The 14,663-nt window shown below is 43.6% G+C and overlaps 1 protein-coding gene and 1 pseudogene across 5 annotated transcripts; one reads left to right on the top strand and one right to left on the bottom strand.

Annotated features, from left to right (window-relative positions):
- Positions 1 to 675: 675 nt before the first annotated feature.
- On the top strand, positions 676 to 1,594 carry LOC147438765 (uncharacterized; annotated as a pseudogene).
- A 5,387-nt stretch (positions 1,595 to 6,981) lies between these two features.
- On the bottom strand, positions 6,982 to 13,351 carry LOC147438764 (uncharacterized). 5 transcript variants are annotated; one of them, XR_015184516.1, is made up of 7 exons: positions 13,049 to 13,351; positions 8,163 to 8,465; positions 7,964 to 8,086; positions 7,828 to 7,880; positions 7,519 to 7,660; positions 7,293 to 7,384; positions 6,982 to 7,153 (listed from the first exon to the last, which is right to left on the bottom strand). XR_015184516.1 is itself a non-coding variant. In XM_086484748.1 (7 exons), exons 1-7 carry the CDS (start codon positions 13,298 to 13,300, stop codon positions 7,019 to 7,021), a joined length of 1,104 nt encoding a protein of 367 aa, XP_086340874.1. In that variant the 5' UTR covers positions 13,301 to 13,349; the 3' UTR covers positions 6,982 to 7,018. The 5 variants fall into 5 exon arrangements, 2 of the variants coding, with proteins under 2 accessions (XP_086340874.1, XP_086340875.1); XM_086484748.1 differs by having other exon boundaries at positions 7,293 to 7,388; positions 13,049 to 13,349; XR_015184517.1 differs by having other exon boundaries at positions 7,014 to 7,153; positions 7,293 to 7,388; positions 7,470 to 7,660.
- Positions 13,352 to 14,663: the final 1,312 nt, after the last annotated feature.

Here is a 14,663-nt window from a genome sequence, read left to right as displayed (position 1 = left end):
ACATGTTCAAGGTATAAGTATCTATGTGATTGAGTTTCATTGTTTAGGTGTATGAGGGAAAAAAAGTGATTGATTGTGAGTGTGTGTCATGGGTGGTGTCCGAGAGCGAGTCTATACAATAGGAATTTGTAAATTGGGTTGTATTAAGTGTCTGTTTCTGTGGTTTGGGGTGTTGGATATCTGCTGAGCTATAAAGAGGCAGGTCTACAACATGTTGTACGGGTTTCATTCTTCCCCCATTCCATCAGTGGTGCCTCCAATGAGGACTCGTTGATTGCGTTGAAGAAGACAGTGCAAAGAGCAACCGAAGGATAACATGGCTTCTCGAAGCTATGGCCCTATTTTCACAGGTGACGAGGATCCAGTCGATTGGATTACAGACTTTGAATTATACATGCTATCATTGCGGATGCCTAATGAAGACATCAAGATGGACACTGGACACTATACCATTGGTGTTACGAGGCAAGGCAAAAGCATGGTTTGATACATTACAGGGTGAGCCGTGAGACAAGCCTGGCCGGCTCTATGGGCCAGTTTCTTACAAATTTTCGAAAGGAAGTATCACCTATGGATATGGACGCGAACCTGAAAGCTCTCAGGCAAGATGTAAGTGAAGAATTTAATATTTTTCTTAATCGGTTTGAAGAATGTTGGGCAGAACTAGCCACATCAATGCAATTGGCCAACGACGACTATTTCAAGATGGACAAATTTATGTCATGCCTACATCCCAAGGTACGAGAAAGGGTGGATTTTGAAAGCCCCAAGAACTACAACGGTGCTGTCACAATTGCTCAAGCAAAGAGAAAGAAGATCAAGAAGAAGATCGAACAAAGTATGATGGGATACGAGCAACCACCGAGCTCTCAAGGCGCGGTTTGTGCAGAGGATCAAGCGAATCGTGGAGTGGAAGCTATTCCTCAACACTGGGTACGTACTGTTCAAGATTTATCGGAAACAAATGCAAGAGCTTCGTTTGAGTGTGATGGACAGAGGGCAACATAGAGCGGGTAGAGGAAGAGCTAGGCAGCTACCTGGTCGTTGCTATAATTGCGGCGAAGGTCACTACACACCGGTTTGCCCACATCCACCAAGGGAAAGAGGAGGTATGTATCCACTATTTGGAAGAGGAAGAGGACAAGGGCAACTCAACGGGCAAAGAGAGCAGTAGTGTGACAATCTTGTACCTCTTTCCCCTCAAGGTAATGAAGAAGCTCATCGTGTTAATATAAGTGGAGTCAATGAACAGGTAGTAGATGTTTTGGCCAACAAGAGAGCACGTGAAGGAAGAGAGATGGAGACAGAGCAAGAGACTAGAGCTCAGAAAGGCAAAGGCAAATTCAGCTAAGGTAGAGAGTAGGCAGAGACAAGCAAAAGAAGAAGGAGGTGTAAAATCAAGCAATCCGACTACCAACTTGGAAGGGATCATCCCGAATATGACTTGGTGAGTGATGTCAAGAACCAAAAGGCTAATATTACTTTCGGTCAGCTGCTTGCTTTAAATCCTAAATTGCAACGTCAATGGTCTACTAGTGCTAGCACCAGGCTGCCACACGGGACAAAACGAGAATGCATAGTGTGGGGAATCTAGCATTGAGGGTTGGGAGTCCAGCGGATGTGCTTCCACTTGTTGATGCTCTTATTGAAAAAAAGATGCATGTACAAGCATACATTGATGGAGGGGCCCAAGTGTGTGTCATGACCGAATCCGCCATGAAGGATACAGGAGTTAAAGCAGTGGTAAGATCTAATGTGAGAATGAGGATGGCCAACCATACCAAGGCCAGGTGTTTGGGCATAGCACAGGCTGTGAAGGTAAAAGTTATGGGTGTTGAATGCCTTATTGATTTTTTTGTTATGAAAGCTGGCGACAATGCTTACCCTATCATATTGGGTAGACCATGGCTTCTTGCAATGGGGGCCAAGCAGGATTGGGGAAAAGGGGTATTTACTTTATTTGATAAAGAGAATGATAGATAGGTGATGCTTGATCTACGGACGAGGGAGAGTTGCTGTTATCCCATGGAGAAGGATGAGGGAGATGATTCTACAACAAGCTACGGATACGAAATAGAGTCAACCTATGATGAAGGCTACATAGATACAGAAGAGGGAAAGAGTGATGACGATCTCCTCCATGTTGATGCTGATCTCTTTGGGGTTACTACTATCGATAACTCTATTCCAAAAAAAGGTATGTATTCTAGAAATTATATTTATGATTTATTGCAGTTGACAGGTGGAAAAGACTAGACCCAGCTAGGCCTGTGCGAATGGAAATATATATTTTACATTTTATTATTCAAGTGCTCTTTATGAGATTTGGCCATTTATGACCGGCCGGCAAGTTTGTACTCACATTGACCATTGAAGAAATCTATAAATGAAATACGTGCAAGAGGGAAATGGTCACTCTTGCACGGGGGGAGATTGCGCCTAGTGTTTGCGTTGTTCTTCTCTCCTCTTCCCTCTTCTCTCTCGTTGTGCCGGCGTAGCACTCCGCTCTAGGAGTTGCGCTTGCGGGCTTCTTTTATCTCTCTACTGCTCTATGTCTCTCTTTGTTCAAGTACGGTGTTGCATACACGCTATGGGTTGTGCCAAGTATGCCGATTTGTGCTTTTCATGGATTACAATGTGTTATTTACGTATTTTGCAGGGCAACCACGACTTCCGTTGTAGCAGTGGTATCATAGCAAAGTCTGCGTTCTTGGGCTTTCTACAACCTTCGCAATGGAAAATTACCATGATCAAAGATAAGTTCTGCTTACTTTGACCTATATTTTTCTAGTTTAAGTTGTATGTGCATGTTTATTTTTAATCTCCTAAGATCGTTAATGTGTTTGGATTGTTTAGGAATTATAGATTCTCATGGTCAAATAAAATTTTGCTTACTTAGTGTAATTTATCATATGACTAGTATACTTAAGATCTTAATTATGATAAATTTGAGTGTAATAATCAATACCAGGGACTCATGCGATTAATCTTATAGGGAGGGAACAATTTAAGTTGTCATAATTGCACTTATTCATGACATTTAGAAAAAACCTAGAAGAATAAGCAGAAGAATATGACTTCGAAAAGGATTTAATATCGTAGGAATAATACAAAGAGAGCCTTTCAATTTTACCTGACCTTGAGGAAGAAGATGACGAAGACGTTTCACAAGCTTTAGTATAATTTAATGATCAAGACGAAGTGAAGGCAGACCTCTCAATTGTGGACTAGCGAAGCTTGAAGAAGGATGTTTGAATGAATCGGCCTGAAGGGAGACATCTTTTTTCTCATGAATATCTCTCACGGAGCTATAGATCTAAGGTGGTAGGAAACGATCCTAAAGGATCTATGAAGTAAGAGCAGAAAATGGATTTGTTTTTTTTAAATCTATTTTTTAGTATGGGAACCCTCCCACCATAGGCATGCTGCAGCAATGACGACACAGTAGATCCATTGCAGCCGCATGTACACCACGAGATCTGCATGCCTCCACGACATGATTAGCAGGCGTCAGAGTTTGTTTGTTTCTTTTTTCCCCAACCACTCACCATCCCAGCATGCATGCAAAGGCCAATGTCACCCTTTCTCTTGACCACTACCTTTCTCTCTCTGATCTTCGTCGCGACCAGTGCGTTTTGCACTCTATCAACCAATTGCACCTACCTGGCCATCCCCCATGCAGGCCCTTATCACTTACGAAATCTCTCCCTCTCACATTCTTAACTGAGAGATGCGAACCGCTTCCGCACCACATGCTACCCACCATATCTGCATGCACAAACCCAAACGGCGGCCACCCAAGCTACCAACTAAACCTCTCTCTCTGTCTCTCGGCGTAGTCCGCCATGCACGACTGGAGCACCTTGATCCTGGTTCTTCAAAAATGACCCCACACAACAGTGCCCTGTGCCATATTCCACTTTGAGAGCCGCAAAGGATCACCAACTTATTTCTCTCTTCTCTCGCTCTCTCAGCAACATGCAGTCTCTCACCAACTACAGTCTTCCAATCGTTCTTGATAGCCCCGCATCCGCGGGACAGTACAATGACCGTCCAATACTGAAGTTCCACCGGCAGTTCGTAGTAAACCCCGCCAACCGTTTCATATCGTCAAGGGTAGTGGTCCTCGTGACCTATGATCTTTCTGCCAACCATCATCATGCAGAGGATCGACATGCTGCCACCACGTGTAAAGGAGAAACTCTTCCCGTTCTGATAAAATTTGTGAAGGGAAGTACCACAGTGGATAAACTTCAAAGCTTGAGGAGCTGATACAAAATTATCCGATAGTGCTCTGGAGAGAGATCATTGTTGGCTTTGACAATGTGGTGCAGATCAGATTCCATAAGCTCAAAGACCACCTATATATCTTTCAACTCCCTAGATGAAGGCGGTAATATGATGTGCTTAATCTCGACAATGTTGGCTTTGACAATGTGGTGCAGATCAGATTCCATAAGCTCAAAGACCACCTATATATCTTTCAACTCCCTAGATGAAGGCGGTAATATGATGTGCTTAATCTCGACAATGTTGGGATGTCGCAAGCACCTAAGAAGCCTGATTTCACGTAAAATCCAGAGCATACAACTCCATAGCTACCTTTGCCACCCACATCTTGAACTGCAGAGGAGAACTACACGCTCTATCCCCATGAGAAGAAATCCAAGTAATCTACAACATCACTTTATGGACTTTCACTATCTTTCTCGCCCTCACGACTCTCTGTGAAGCCAACTGAATGCCAAGAATAGGCTAATTAGCCTTATCAAAACTCTCTCTCTCTCTCTCTCTCTCTCTCTCTCTCTCTCTCTCTCTCTCTCTCCGCGTTGACTTGGTACAAAAGCGGACCTCGACGAAGCTCTTCCAGACTCTCAGTGACAACAGGCCGCTATCGGGCATCTTCAGGCATTGATGATGACGATAATATGGATGTGTTTTTAGGCTTTCAATTTATTATTTTCACTTTGCTTCATTTTATTTTTGTACCCAGACATTATATTCGATTCATAAGGATTGTATCTGTTTGGTCCCGTAGCCCTTTTGAAAAACGGGTCATATAACATTTCATTTCATTTCGCTCTTTCTTTTCCCTCCCAGTACTGCTACCTATAGAGGTGAACATTTACGAGGCTCTTCAGTGCCATATTTTATCTGACATACGTCCTTGCCGATCATTCTCACGCAATGAGGATGATGGTAATGGTTTACTCCGCCAATTTTAGACTTTTACTTTCAGTCTTTCGGTTTACTTAATTTTATTTATGTACCCACACATTGGTTTAGATCCGCAATGATTGTATTCATTTGATCTCATGGAATTTTGAAGACGTTTAATATAACATTTTATTACATTTCTATCTCTCTTCCCCCATCCTCTCCCCTTTCATGGCTTGGAGTTAATGTTTGTGGCTACGCGGTGTGAGATTTGCTTGTTTATATTTAATGTGGAGATAAGCGTTGCTATGTCTCTTGGTATTTCATTATTTGTTGTATCCATTCAAAGATGACCATCGAAAGTAGTTCCTATGAAATTTTTCACAAGAAATTATCTTTGGATCAAAGTATTCACACCAATGTTTATCAATCGAGTTAGGGCTTCCCAAAAACAATTTTCATAAGTGAAGCCAATGAGGGCACACCTAAAGCTCTTTTGTTTTTGGGTCAAAATTCAAAGATTTTCAAGTATTCACACTAAAACTTGTAAAACTTTGCCGATTTACTTGAAGGAAATAATGATCGACCTACAAGTCGGAGTTGTTTTGCATCATGTTTTATGGTGTTGGGATGTTATCATATGATGAATTGAAACTCATGGATTGATGTGGATGCCTCATATGCATGGTTATGATTGCTTTCCACCTTTTTAGGTCGAAAACTAGCTCTATGTGTTGGAGTGGTGAAGTGCAGATGTGATGCATCAACTTTGCATGGTTGAATGTTGTCAAAAATTGGATTTTTATATCATGATTATTCGCTGATCGAACTCTTTTTATGTATGAAAGAATCACATCTTAAGGGTCACATGTGTGTAGACTCTGATTGATTGCAGGGGATGTCAAATTCCAAGTGTGAGAGTTGGTTCAGTGTGATTCCCTCATGGATTATGGTTGATATTTTATGGTGGAAGCCGGTGTGGCTTATGGTTTTTTTTTTTTAGATTGGGTTATGCTACCGAAATTTTTGCAACCATATTATGTTCTAAAGTGGTTATGCAGGATTGGTCGTGCCTCACCCAAGTAGGGTGGAGAGCTCACCCGTGTGATGTGGTTGGATTATGGTTTATGGGTTACGGTTTTTAGATTGGATCATGAAGGGATCAAGATGGTTTATGGTAGATGTGTAAGGGTAGAGACCCTGTACAATCTAACTGTTTGGAAAAGGATTGTTTGTGCATCTGAGAAGTGCTATTGTGATTGGACTCATGTGTTATGTTTCTCATGGCAGCGTCGCTACAAGACTAGGATCACCTACATTGCTTAGCCTTAGACTAAAGGGTCGCTCACCTGGGGCTTTGCTGGATCAGGAGTGTTGCTTAGGTCTTCTTCTTTTTGTTAGGCTCATCTACATGGTTAGTGCATCAGGGGTTGAATGATCTAGATGGCTAACGCATCGGGGATCTTGCCTTGGCTTTTCCTAAACACCCGGTGCTGGGTATCGAAGAGGCGGGGCGCCTAAACTGGAATAGTTGGTGTTGATACCCTACCACCTGCTGGTATTTGGGATCCTTTCAGAGCTCGGGTTCATGGAGGGAAGCTAAGCGGCCTCACCTATGTCTGGCTCAGGTAGGATGGAGGTGTTCTGGCTCGCTCTCGGCGAAGTGAAATTCTCTTTGTCTGTAGTAGAGCGGAAGTGCATGGGTGGACCGGTCGATCCCTACACAGGGTCCGATGCTCTGCTAGTTATTTTGTCATAAACAGATAGCCTTTACGCAGAGAAAAACCAGATAGCGTTTACACAGAAAAACCGGATACTACTTGAAGCCTTAAAGATGCTCTCAAACATGAAAGATATATCCTCAAATCATTTCATGGACCATTACTAGGAAACAATCAATGCGCAAGAGGATGCTAATAACAACCTCAGGATACTTTCGAAGAAGAGAACAGAACTGCCTGACTACTTCATTCACTCTGCCGACTTGATAAAGTGCCTACACAAAAGAAAGATGCAAAGTAAGGACACATCAGCAAATGGGTAACCCTGGAGATGTGGCGTGTGCAATGCATTTTGCTCATCTCAAACAACTTCTCTAAAAAAAAAACCCAAGATAAGCAGAGAAAGGGAGGAACCAATGCATAATTTGCAGCAGCAAAAGAAAAAGCAGGAGCTAGCTCCACTGCTTTGGCATAACCTATCAATGCATCATCCCATCTGTTTTGTGCTGCCTAGGAAACAAGAAAAGCAATAAGCATCATGCAGGTTTCAAAAGAATAAATAAAACATAATCACAACAACATCCACTTCACCTAAATAAGACTGTAAAGATAGACTCTGAGTTCAAAAATTTATTAAAACCTTCACATTCCCAAGATTATTCCAAGCAGCAGGATCCTTCGGTTGTGCTCGAAGAACCGCAACATAGTCAGCTGAGGCGTCATCGTATCTCCCCAGACTCTCAAGAACGACACCACGATTTAAGACTGGATCCACTGCATACCTGCTTCAGCAACCAAAGCAAAGCACGAGGTAATGCAAATGTTACTACCGCTGCCCCACAATACCATGTTACAAACAACCCGACACAGAAATTTCCTGTCATAAAAAAAGGATTCCTTTTATTGTTATTAAGTTTATAAGACAAACAAGTCAGTCTTGTTTACCCACGGAGCAAGCATGATTGACTTGTCATAATCTTCTAAGGCCTCCTCCAGCTTTCCCTGCATTAATCCAAGCCCTTAAGAACCATAAAACAATGGCACATTATACAAAAAACAACCTAAATCACATGATGTACGTGCACCTGCCGACTGCGAGCATTCCCCCTATTTCCATAAGCTCTTGAGACAATATCTGCAACCCACTCAGCCTCAAGGGATCCATATTTATTGATGACTTCAGTCCATAATTGCTCTTCTTCAACGACCTGCATATTCGCAATGAACAACACAAGTTGCAGTGCCAGTGGACATTGGTATTCGCATAAAACAACAGAGACATACTGTGGTGGCATTTAAGGCATTCTGGAATGTAGATGCGGCGTCCTGTAGTCGCTTGTCAGTGGCATCGAAGGGCTTGCTGGGTTCCTTCGACGCATCAATAAAGGCCCGCACAAGAGCATGGGCATCTCTTGTGGAACTTCCAAGAAGGCAGACCAGAGACATGAACATGGGTCCCAACACCCGCCTTCTTGTCACTTCACCTTGCTCTCTCGATAGCTCCGAGACTTGGTTCCATGACTCTTTCAAGTGTTCAAGAGGAGCCACCAACACTCTATGAATATCTGTTAAGCTTAATTCTCCTTGCTGAAAGTTGGGAAAACAGGTTTTTCCAGAAGTGTTATTTAACGAGACATCATTTTATTCCCACACACAACAAAATTGCCTACCTAACTCGAATGGAAAAAAACTTAATAATCTTTAGATCTTACAGTAAACCTCAAAGTCCACCTCGTTACATAAAAAAGATTCCACAACAAATTTACACACAACAGGACACTAGCTTTTGCGGAGATAGATAAACTTGATGCCAACATTAATATTTGCTATTGCGAAGAGCAAAATTGTGCACTTTCATTGACAGTCATAGTACTGGAAGTTTGGGTGACTCTTCAAATACAAGCTAGTCTTGCTTTTGTGGCCTAATTTGTAAAGTACTCAATGGATGCAATAGAATGAAACAAAGTGAAACTACAATTGAATTAAAGGAACTAGAGAAGTGTGTGCAAGTAGCTCCATAACACAGGAGAGATGGGAGCATCTAGGGCTAGTACAATGCGATAGTACAAATAAAAAATCAGCCCCACAAAGGTAGGGGCTCATTTGGTATGATGTACATCTCATCTGGCTCCATATACACCTCATCACTTGCACATAACTATCACAACTCTTCACCACATAGGCTATGACTGGACAAGGGATGGTACGCACCAAGATACTGTTAGAGTTTTGGCATCTCAAGTGAACTGCCCAAAGTGATCCCATAATTTATTTTCGCTTTTAGGTATTTATTTTACTTATTTGTCAAAGTCTGGGTAGGGCAATTTCCTGAGGTGGGTATATATGTTACCCCCTTGACTCCATTGTATACACATTGAGTTATTCATTGCCAAGGTTGATTGGTTCAAGAGACTGACTCTCTCTCTCTCTCTCTCTCTCTCTCTCTCTCTCTCTCTCTCTCTCTCTCTCTCTCTCTCTCTCTCTCTCCACATCATCGACTTTGACATGGTATCAGAGCCGTGTTCTTAAAGAGCCTTGGAAGAGGAGTTGTACCGTGCAGCAGCGGTGAGAAGAGCTTGTGAAGACTCCCCCTCTTGCGTTGCAAGACGCTGCCAATGGGGACCCCCCTGGCCATCGCTAGCATTTGCAGGCGAAATTCCCTTGGGTGGCACCAATCTTCCCCCGTTCCTGTGCATAATTTGAAACGCTGACAACGGCGATGTTGTTGGCCCTGGTGAACACCCCTCAAACGACGGTGAACACTGGTGAACGCCCCTATGACGGTGGACTTGGCAACCCTCGATGCTCACAAAGGATCCAACCAGGAGAGGAAAGTCCTCCCATCTACAATTTTGCAGGATGAAGAACTCAATGGCAATGAAGATTTGAACAATGACACATCGATTGACGAGGACTTGGATGACCAACTTGAAGAATCTTTGATCCTTGATCCGCAGCTTGCTGATATTTGACAGGAACTACAAGTAAGCACTTGTGCTTTCCTTTTGAAGTATTCAAAAGATCCTAAATATGTGAAATTTTTGGAGGAGCAACCCATCCCTGAATTGTACGAGAGGGGGGCACGAGGTAGCCAACCCTCCTCTCAAGTCGGCAATTAAAGTGAAAGCAAAGTCGAAATTTGATACATAGACTTCTCTTTCGACATCGGAAGAAATTGATTGAGCTGTGGAGCAAAAGATCAATGAAATCATGTATTTCAAGAAACACTCTCCCAAGGAACAAACGTTTAAATCTTTCCCTGGCTACCTCAGCTGATAGTCAACTTTTGAAGGAGTCTAAAAGGAAGCATTGTCGACATGTTCACTATGAGAACGACTCTGGTTCTCCTACTTCTTCTAGTTCCAGTTCTAACGAGGAAGGACGGAAGCCGAGGTAACAAAAGCACCGAAAAAGCAAATCAAGAGTGAACCATAGGATATCACGTCATTCAAACATAGATACTCCTTCATATTTTGGCGGCTGTGATGATGATTCTTACACCGTCGGAACTACTTTGGCAAAAAGAGGAATCACTTTATTCGGGAATCAAAGTATGGCAACTTGGAGCGGAGGAAGGGTAAGAAAGAATTCAAGAACGATGGTCAAAATGTAAAGTTGGTTTTCGGGCCTGAAGATACTCACAAGGGCTTGTCTTTTTTTCAATAGATCAACCCCGCTTTCTTAGGAGACAGTTTTATGGAAGCCTCAAGGTTCGAAAGGTGGCATCCCACTTCAAAGGGAATGCACAGACATGGCAGTCTACGCTTTTACGACACGGAAAAGCGCATCAAAACTAGGTCAGGTTTAAAAGGTTGTTTTCATCTATTTGGTTGACTCCCTAGTTTGAAGCCGATGTTTTGACTACATGGAACCACCTAATAACGACCAAAGGAAATCCAACAATACTCTTTGAAGTAAAAATCTGTCAGCATTCAACAACTTATGGTTCACGCTCGAGACAATTTTCCCATGATGTCAAGATCTTTGACTTATGCTGAGGACGAGCCAATGTCCAAGGCTGCAGAGAAAGATGCTTCGAAAGGAAAGCAAAAAGCCAAGAAGCTGATTCAAAAAAAGAAATCCACAACCCCACATTTGTCTACCGAGCAAAAGGCGAAATACTACAAGCAAGGAAAGTGCTTCACATATGGTGAAGTGGGGAATGTTTTAACAAAGTGACCTAAGAAAGAGGAAAAACCAGAAGACAAACCGAAAATCTCTAAAGCGGCAAAGGAAAGAGCTAAGAAGAGGAAAACGAAGGCCGGACCTGTATAAGATCAAGAAGCCCTAATTTTCTTCGGCAACAACACGAAGGCCGGCACCAAGGCATGAAGTTGCCGTAACTCCCATCATAGGCAAGCTTAGGTATCATTTTTAGGGTTACTTAGGGCATGAGGACTCCAACATTATGCCATTAAAAAGTGTGATGTACTTCTAGGAACCCTTGAAAGTTGGCACAATCAGAACAGCGTCGTGGTAGATTATGAAGCCATGAAGATCCAATTGAAGAATAGGAAGGGTCGAGAAGAGGTTATGGATGTAAAGCTCAAAACAAGTCACTCCCCCTCGTATCAACTTTGGCCATTTCAAAATTGATGAGGAACGATTTGGTCAGATGCGAGCAAACCCAACCATGATCATGTATGCAGCCCTTACATGATCCTCCTCCCCTACCACACAACCACATTTTATCACTTTGTACTTTTGTCCTTTCGCAACAGACGGGGGACACACACATGTATATTTAATTTGTCGACTTCAGCCTCTAATAGAAGTAAAAGGATCTCTCTCTCTCTCTCTCTCTCTCTCTCTCTCTCTCTCTCTCTCTCTCTCTCTCTGCGCGCTGGAAATGATCCAACTTGCTCCAGATATCACAGTAACAAGGAACGGGCGGAACGGAGGGGTGGACATACCGAAACGGCGTTCCAAGCCTCTTCAATCGGGGAAACGGTGACGGGAACAAAACAGCGTTCCGGTTCGCAGGTGTAACAGCGGAACAGTGTTCCAGCCGGGCGGAACGGGCCGGAACGTGGCGGCAGATTTGAAATTTGAAAAACGGGCGGCAGTTTTAGGGTAGCACCCATTTCATTTGAACTTTGGGGGTGGTTCACACTTAAAGTGTGTGTGTGTGTGGAGGGGGTCTTTTTTCCTATAAAAGCTCACCCTCACCCCTCACACTTTCATAGCCCTCACTCTCGAGTCTCAAGCTTGAAGCCACTCTCTCGAGGCTCACGGTTCACCCTCCCTCTCAAGCTTGAAGCTTGAAGCCACTCTCGAGTCTCACTCACACCCTCTCTCGAGTTCCAGCGTTCCAGGTTCCGGTACCGTTCCGGAGCCCCCCATTCCCGTTCCCCGTTCCTGTTCCAAGTAACTTTGCCAGATATGCCTTACATGTAGATGAGACTGTTAGCCACTATCTTTGGGTTTGCCCTCATGCTCATATGGTCTGAGGTGGAGTTTGAGCTGGGTGTTCACACAAGCTTTGTGTCCTGAGATGTAGTTTGTTGGTTGTTAAAGTTCACCTTACTTTTGAGGCAGAACAGGAGGATCTTGTTTTCTTGTTGACCATCTTGTTACAGACACAACACTATGGACATGCTCCCAGCCACTATACATGCTTTCGAGATGGACACTCACGAGATTGTTTTCTTCACTGCGTTCGCCATTGCTTTGGGGATTATTTGTAAGGCATGCTTGCTTGTTCTTCAGTGGTCAGCCTTCCACTTCAGTAGATACACTCAATAGTACAGAAAGAGCTAGTCCACACTCTTCGTAGCCAATGGGGATACTTCAGCAGGCTCCTCCATGGCAGTGAAGGAGCGACAACACAATTTCTTGATGCGGTGGGCTCATGCCACTACGTTCTTCACATTGTCACAGGGCTGGATTACATGGCATTATTCTCCACCATCCTGGTTCATTCTCTATGACTCCTACTGGCCACCTTGAGTCAGGGGCAATTGCACCTATGTTTTGTACATATGTTTTGGCTAGTACAACCCCTTGAGGACAGGCTGACTGAAGCTTCCTTGGGCTCCCTGAGAACTCAGTAATACGGCCCTTCTCTCTCTCTCTCTCTCTCTCTCTCTCTCTCTCTCTCTCTCTCAATGGGCGTTCTCAATGGGTGGGTGTGTGTGTGTGTGTAGAGCCCAAGCAAAGGTTGTACTTACAGAAAGATCTTCTTTATTTGATGTAAGCTCTGATGGCATATCTTTTACAGGGTCATCTTCTCGGTCGGGCTCAGGAAACTCGGCCTGAAGGCTTGCGAGGCTCAAAACGTGATACTTCGGAGTAGGACGTGATGAAAGGAGGCAAGATGGGCACTGGCTTGTGAAGTCTACAGCCAGTTTACACCGTGAGGATGAAGAGAGATTGGTGCTCACCGGCTTGGTCACACTCGAAACGAAGACCTTGGCCTCCATTGCCGTTCCAGAATTTCATTTCTTGACAATAACTAGCTATATCCGTTATCTGTGACGCTAAGGGATAGTGTTCTAGTCGCTATATCACACGGGCAAAGTGAAGGGATCAACGAGGGAGGTTAAATCTGCCGTTATCAAACTTGATGTTGGAAAAATATTCGAGCCCCCCCATGTCACGGATGGCCTTCGAGCCCTCGACATCTCACCTCCAAGCACTCAGCCTTAATCACTTGCGCTAGCACGGGTCATTGAAGATGAAACGAGGCCGTACCCCTCCCCCTTGTTGTGGCGATTCGACGTCCAAGATCTTGCCCATCTTGCAGTTTGAGGTGTAGTCGTTGATCACCTTACTCCGCCTCCGTATCACATATAGACGAGGAGGTGCCAGTAAGTGGCCGGTCCACCAATAGTAAGTTGCACCTCCTTCAAAACTGAGATGAGAAAATTGGAGGTGGCAATCTCTAATTTGCGAAAAAGCACGCTCAAACCCAATACATTTTTGTCTCAGATTTGGGTCGTCGTTGTCTCAAATGCTTGCAGTTGCAAGTTTCTCCATTGGAAGTGTCACATGATCGATATGGGAACACACAGAATGTGAGTGGCATGACTGAGCGAAAAGTGTTTGCCCATCACGACACTTGGAACTTGACATAAATTGTCTATGGATTGGTGGTCTCTTGATTTGCACGTTCAAAATAATTTTGCTAAAATCACATAAATAAGTATTCAAGGTCAAGTATAGAGTTAGATGGCTGGTCTGATGTTGAGCTATCTTAATCAAATCATTGGATGGCCAGAGATCCAGTTCCAAGAAGTGGAAGAAGCCAGAGGGACCTGCAAAACACGTGTAGCAATGATATTAAAGTCCACACACGAATTTGTTACACAATTCCCACTATGATATATTCCACTTCAAACATACCTGACACATTTTATGCTAGTCGTGTAACTTCAAATCGGTAAGCTTTCCTTCTTTAGTAAAACACATTCGGAGCGAGTGCATTACGCCAGTGGGGGTCCGCAAAGATCGAATGGTCTCTTTTACTTTGCGTTCTTGGGCTCCTTTGAAAATCCATGGCACTTTAGGGAGTTTTATCGATCCATCAGATGCTGTCTGTAGCCAATATTGCTCCATACAATCCACATTTCTAAGGTCAACCCTGGCTCTCAAAAGTATCTTTCTTATCGGTCAGATGGTCCCATAACAGATTGACCACATTCTTGAATATGTGCATTGGATCGAGCAAGTGATTGATCATGATTCGAGGCCAATATGGTAACTCGTACTATAGAGAGAGTCTCTTCATCCTTGGGGGCAAACCGTCATCACATATCTCCTTCTGCTCTAACCATGCTTGTGCAG

Source organism: Adiantum capillus-veneris, chromosome 16 (genome assembly GCF_014529385.1).
Source record: "Adiantum capillus-veneris isolate H3 chromosome 16, ASM1452938v2, whole genome shotgun sequence".
Classification (NCBI taxonomy): domain Eukaryota; kingdom Viridiplantae; phylum Streptophyta; class Polypodiopsida; order Polypodiales; family Pteridaceae; genus Adiantum; species Adiantum capillus-veneris.
The sequence above is the reverse complement of the archived record's forward strand: the minus strand, read 5'-3'. Positions and strand labels throughout refer to the sequence as shown.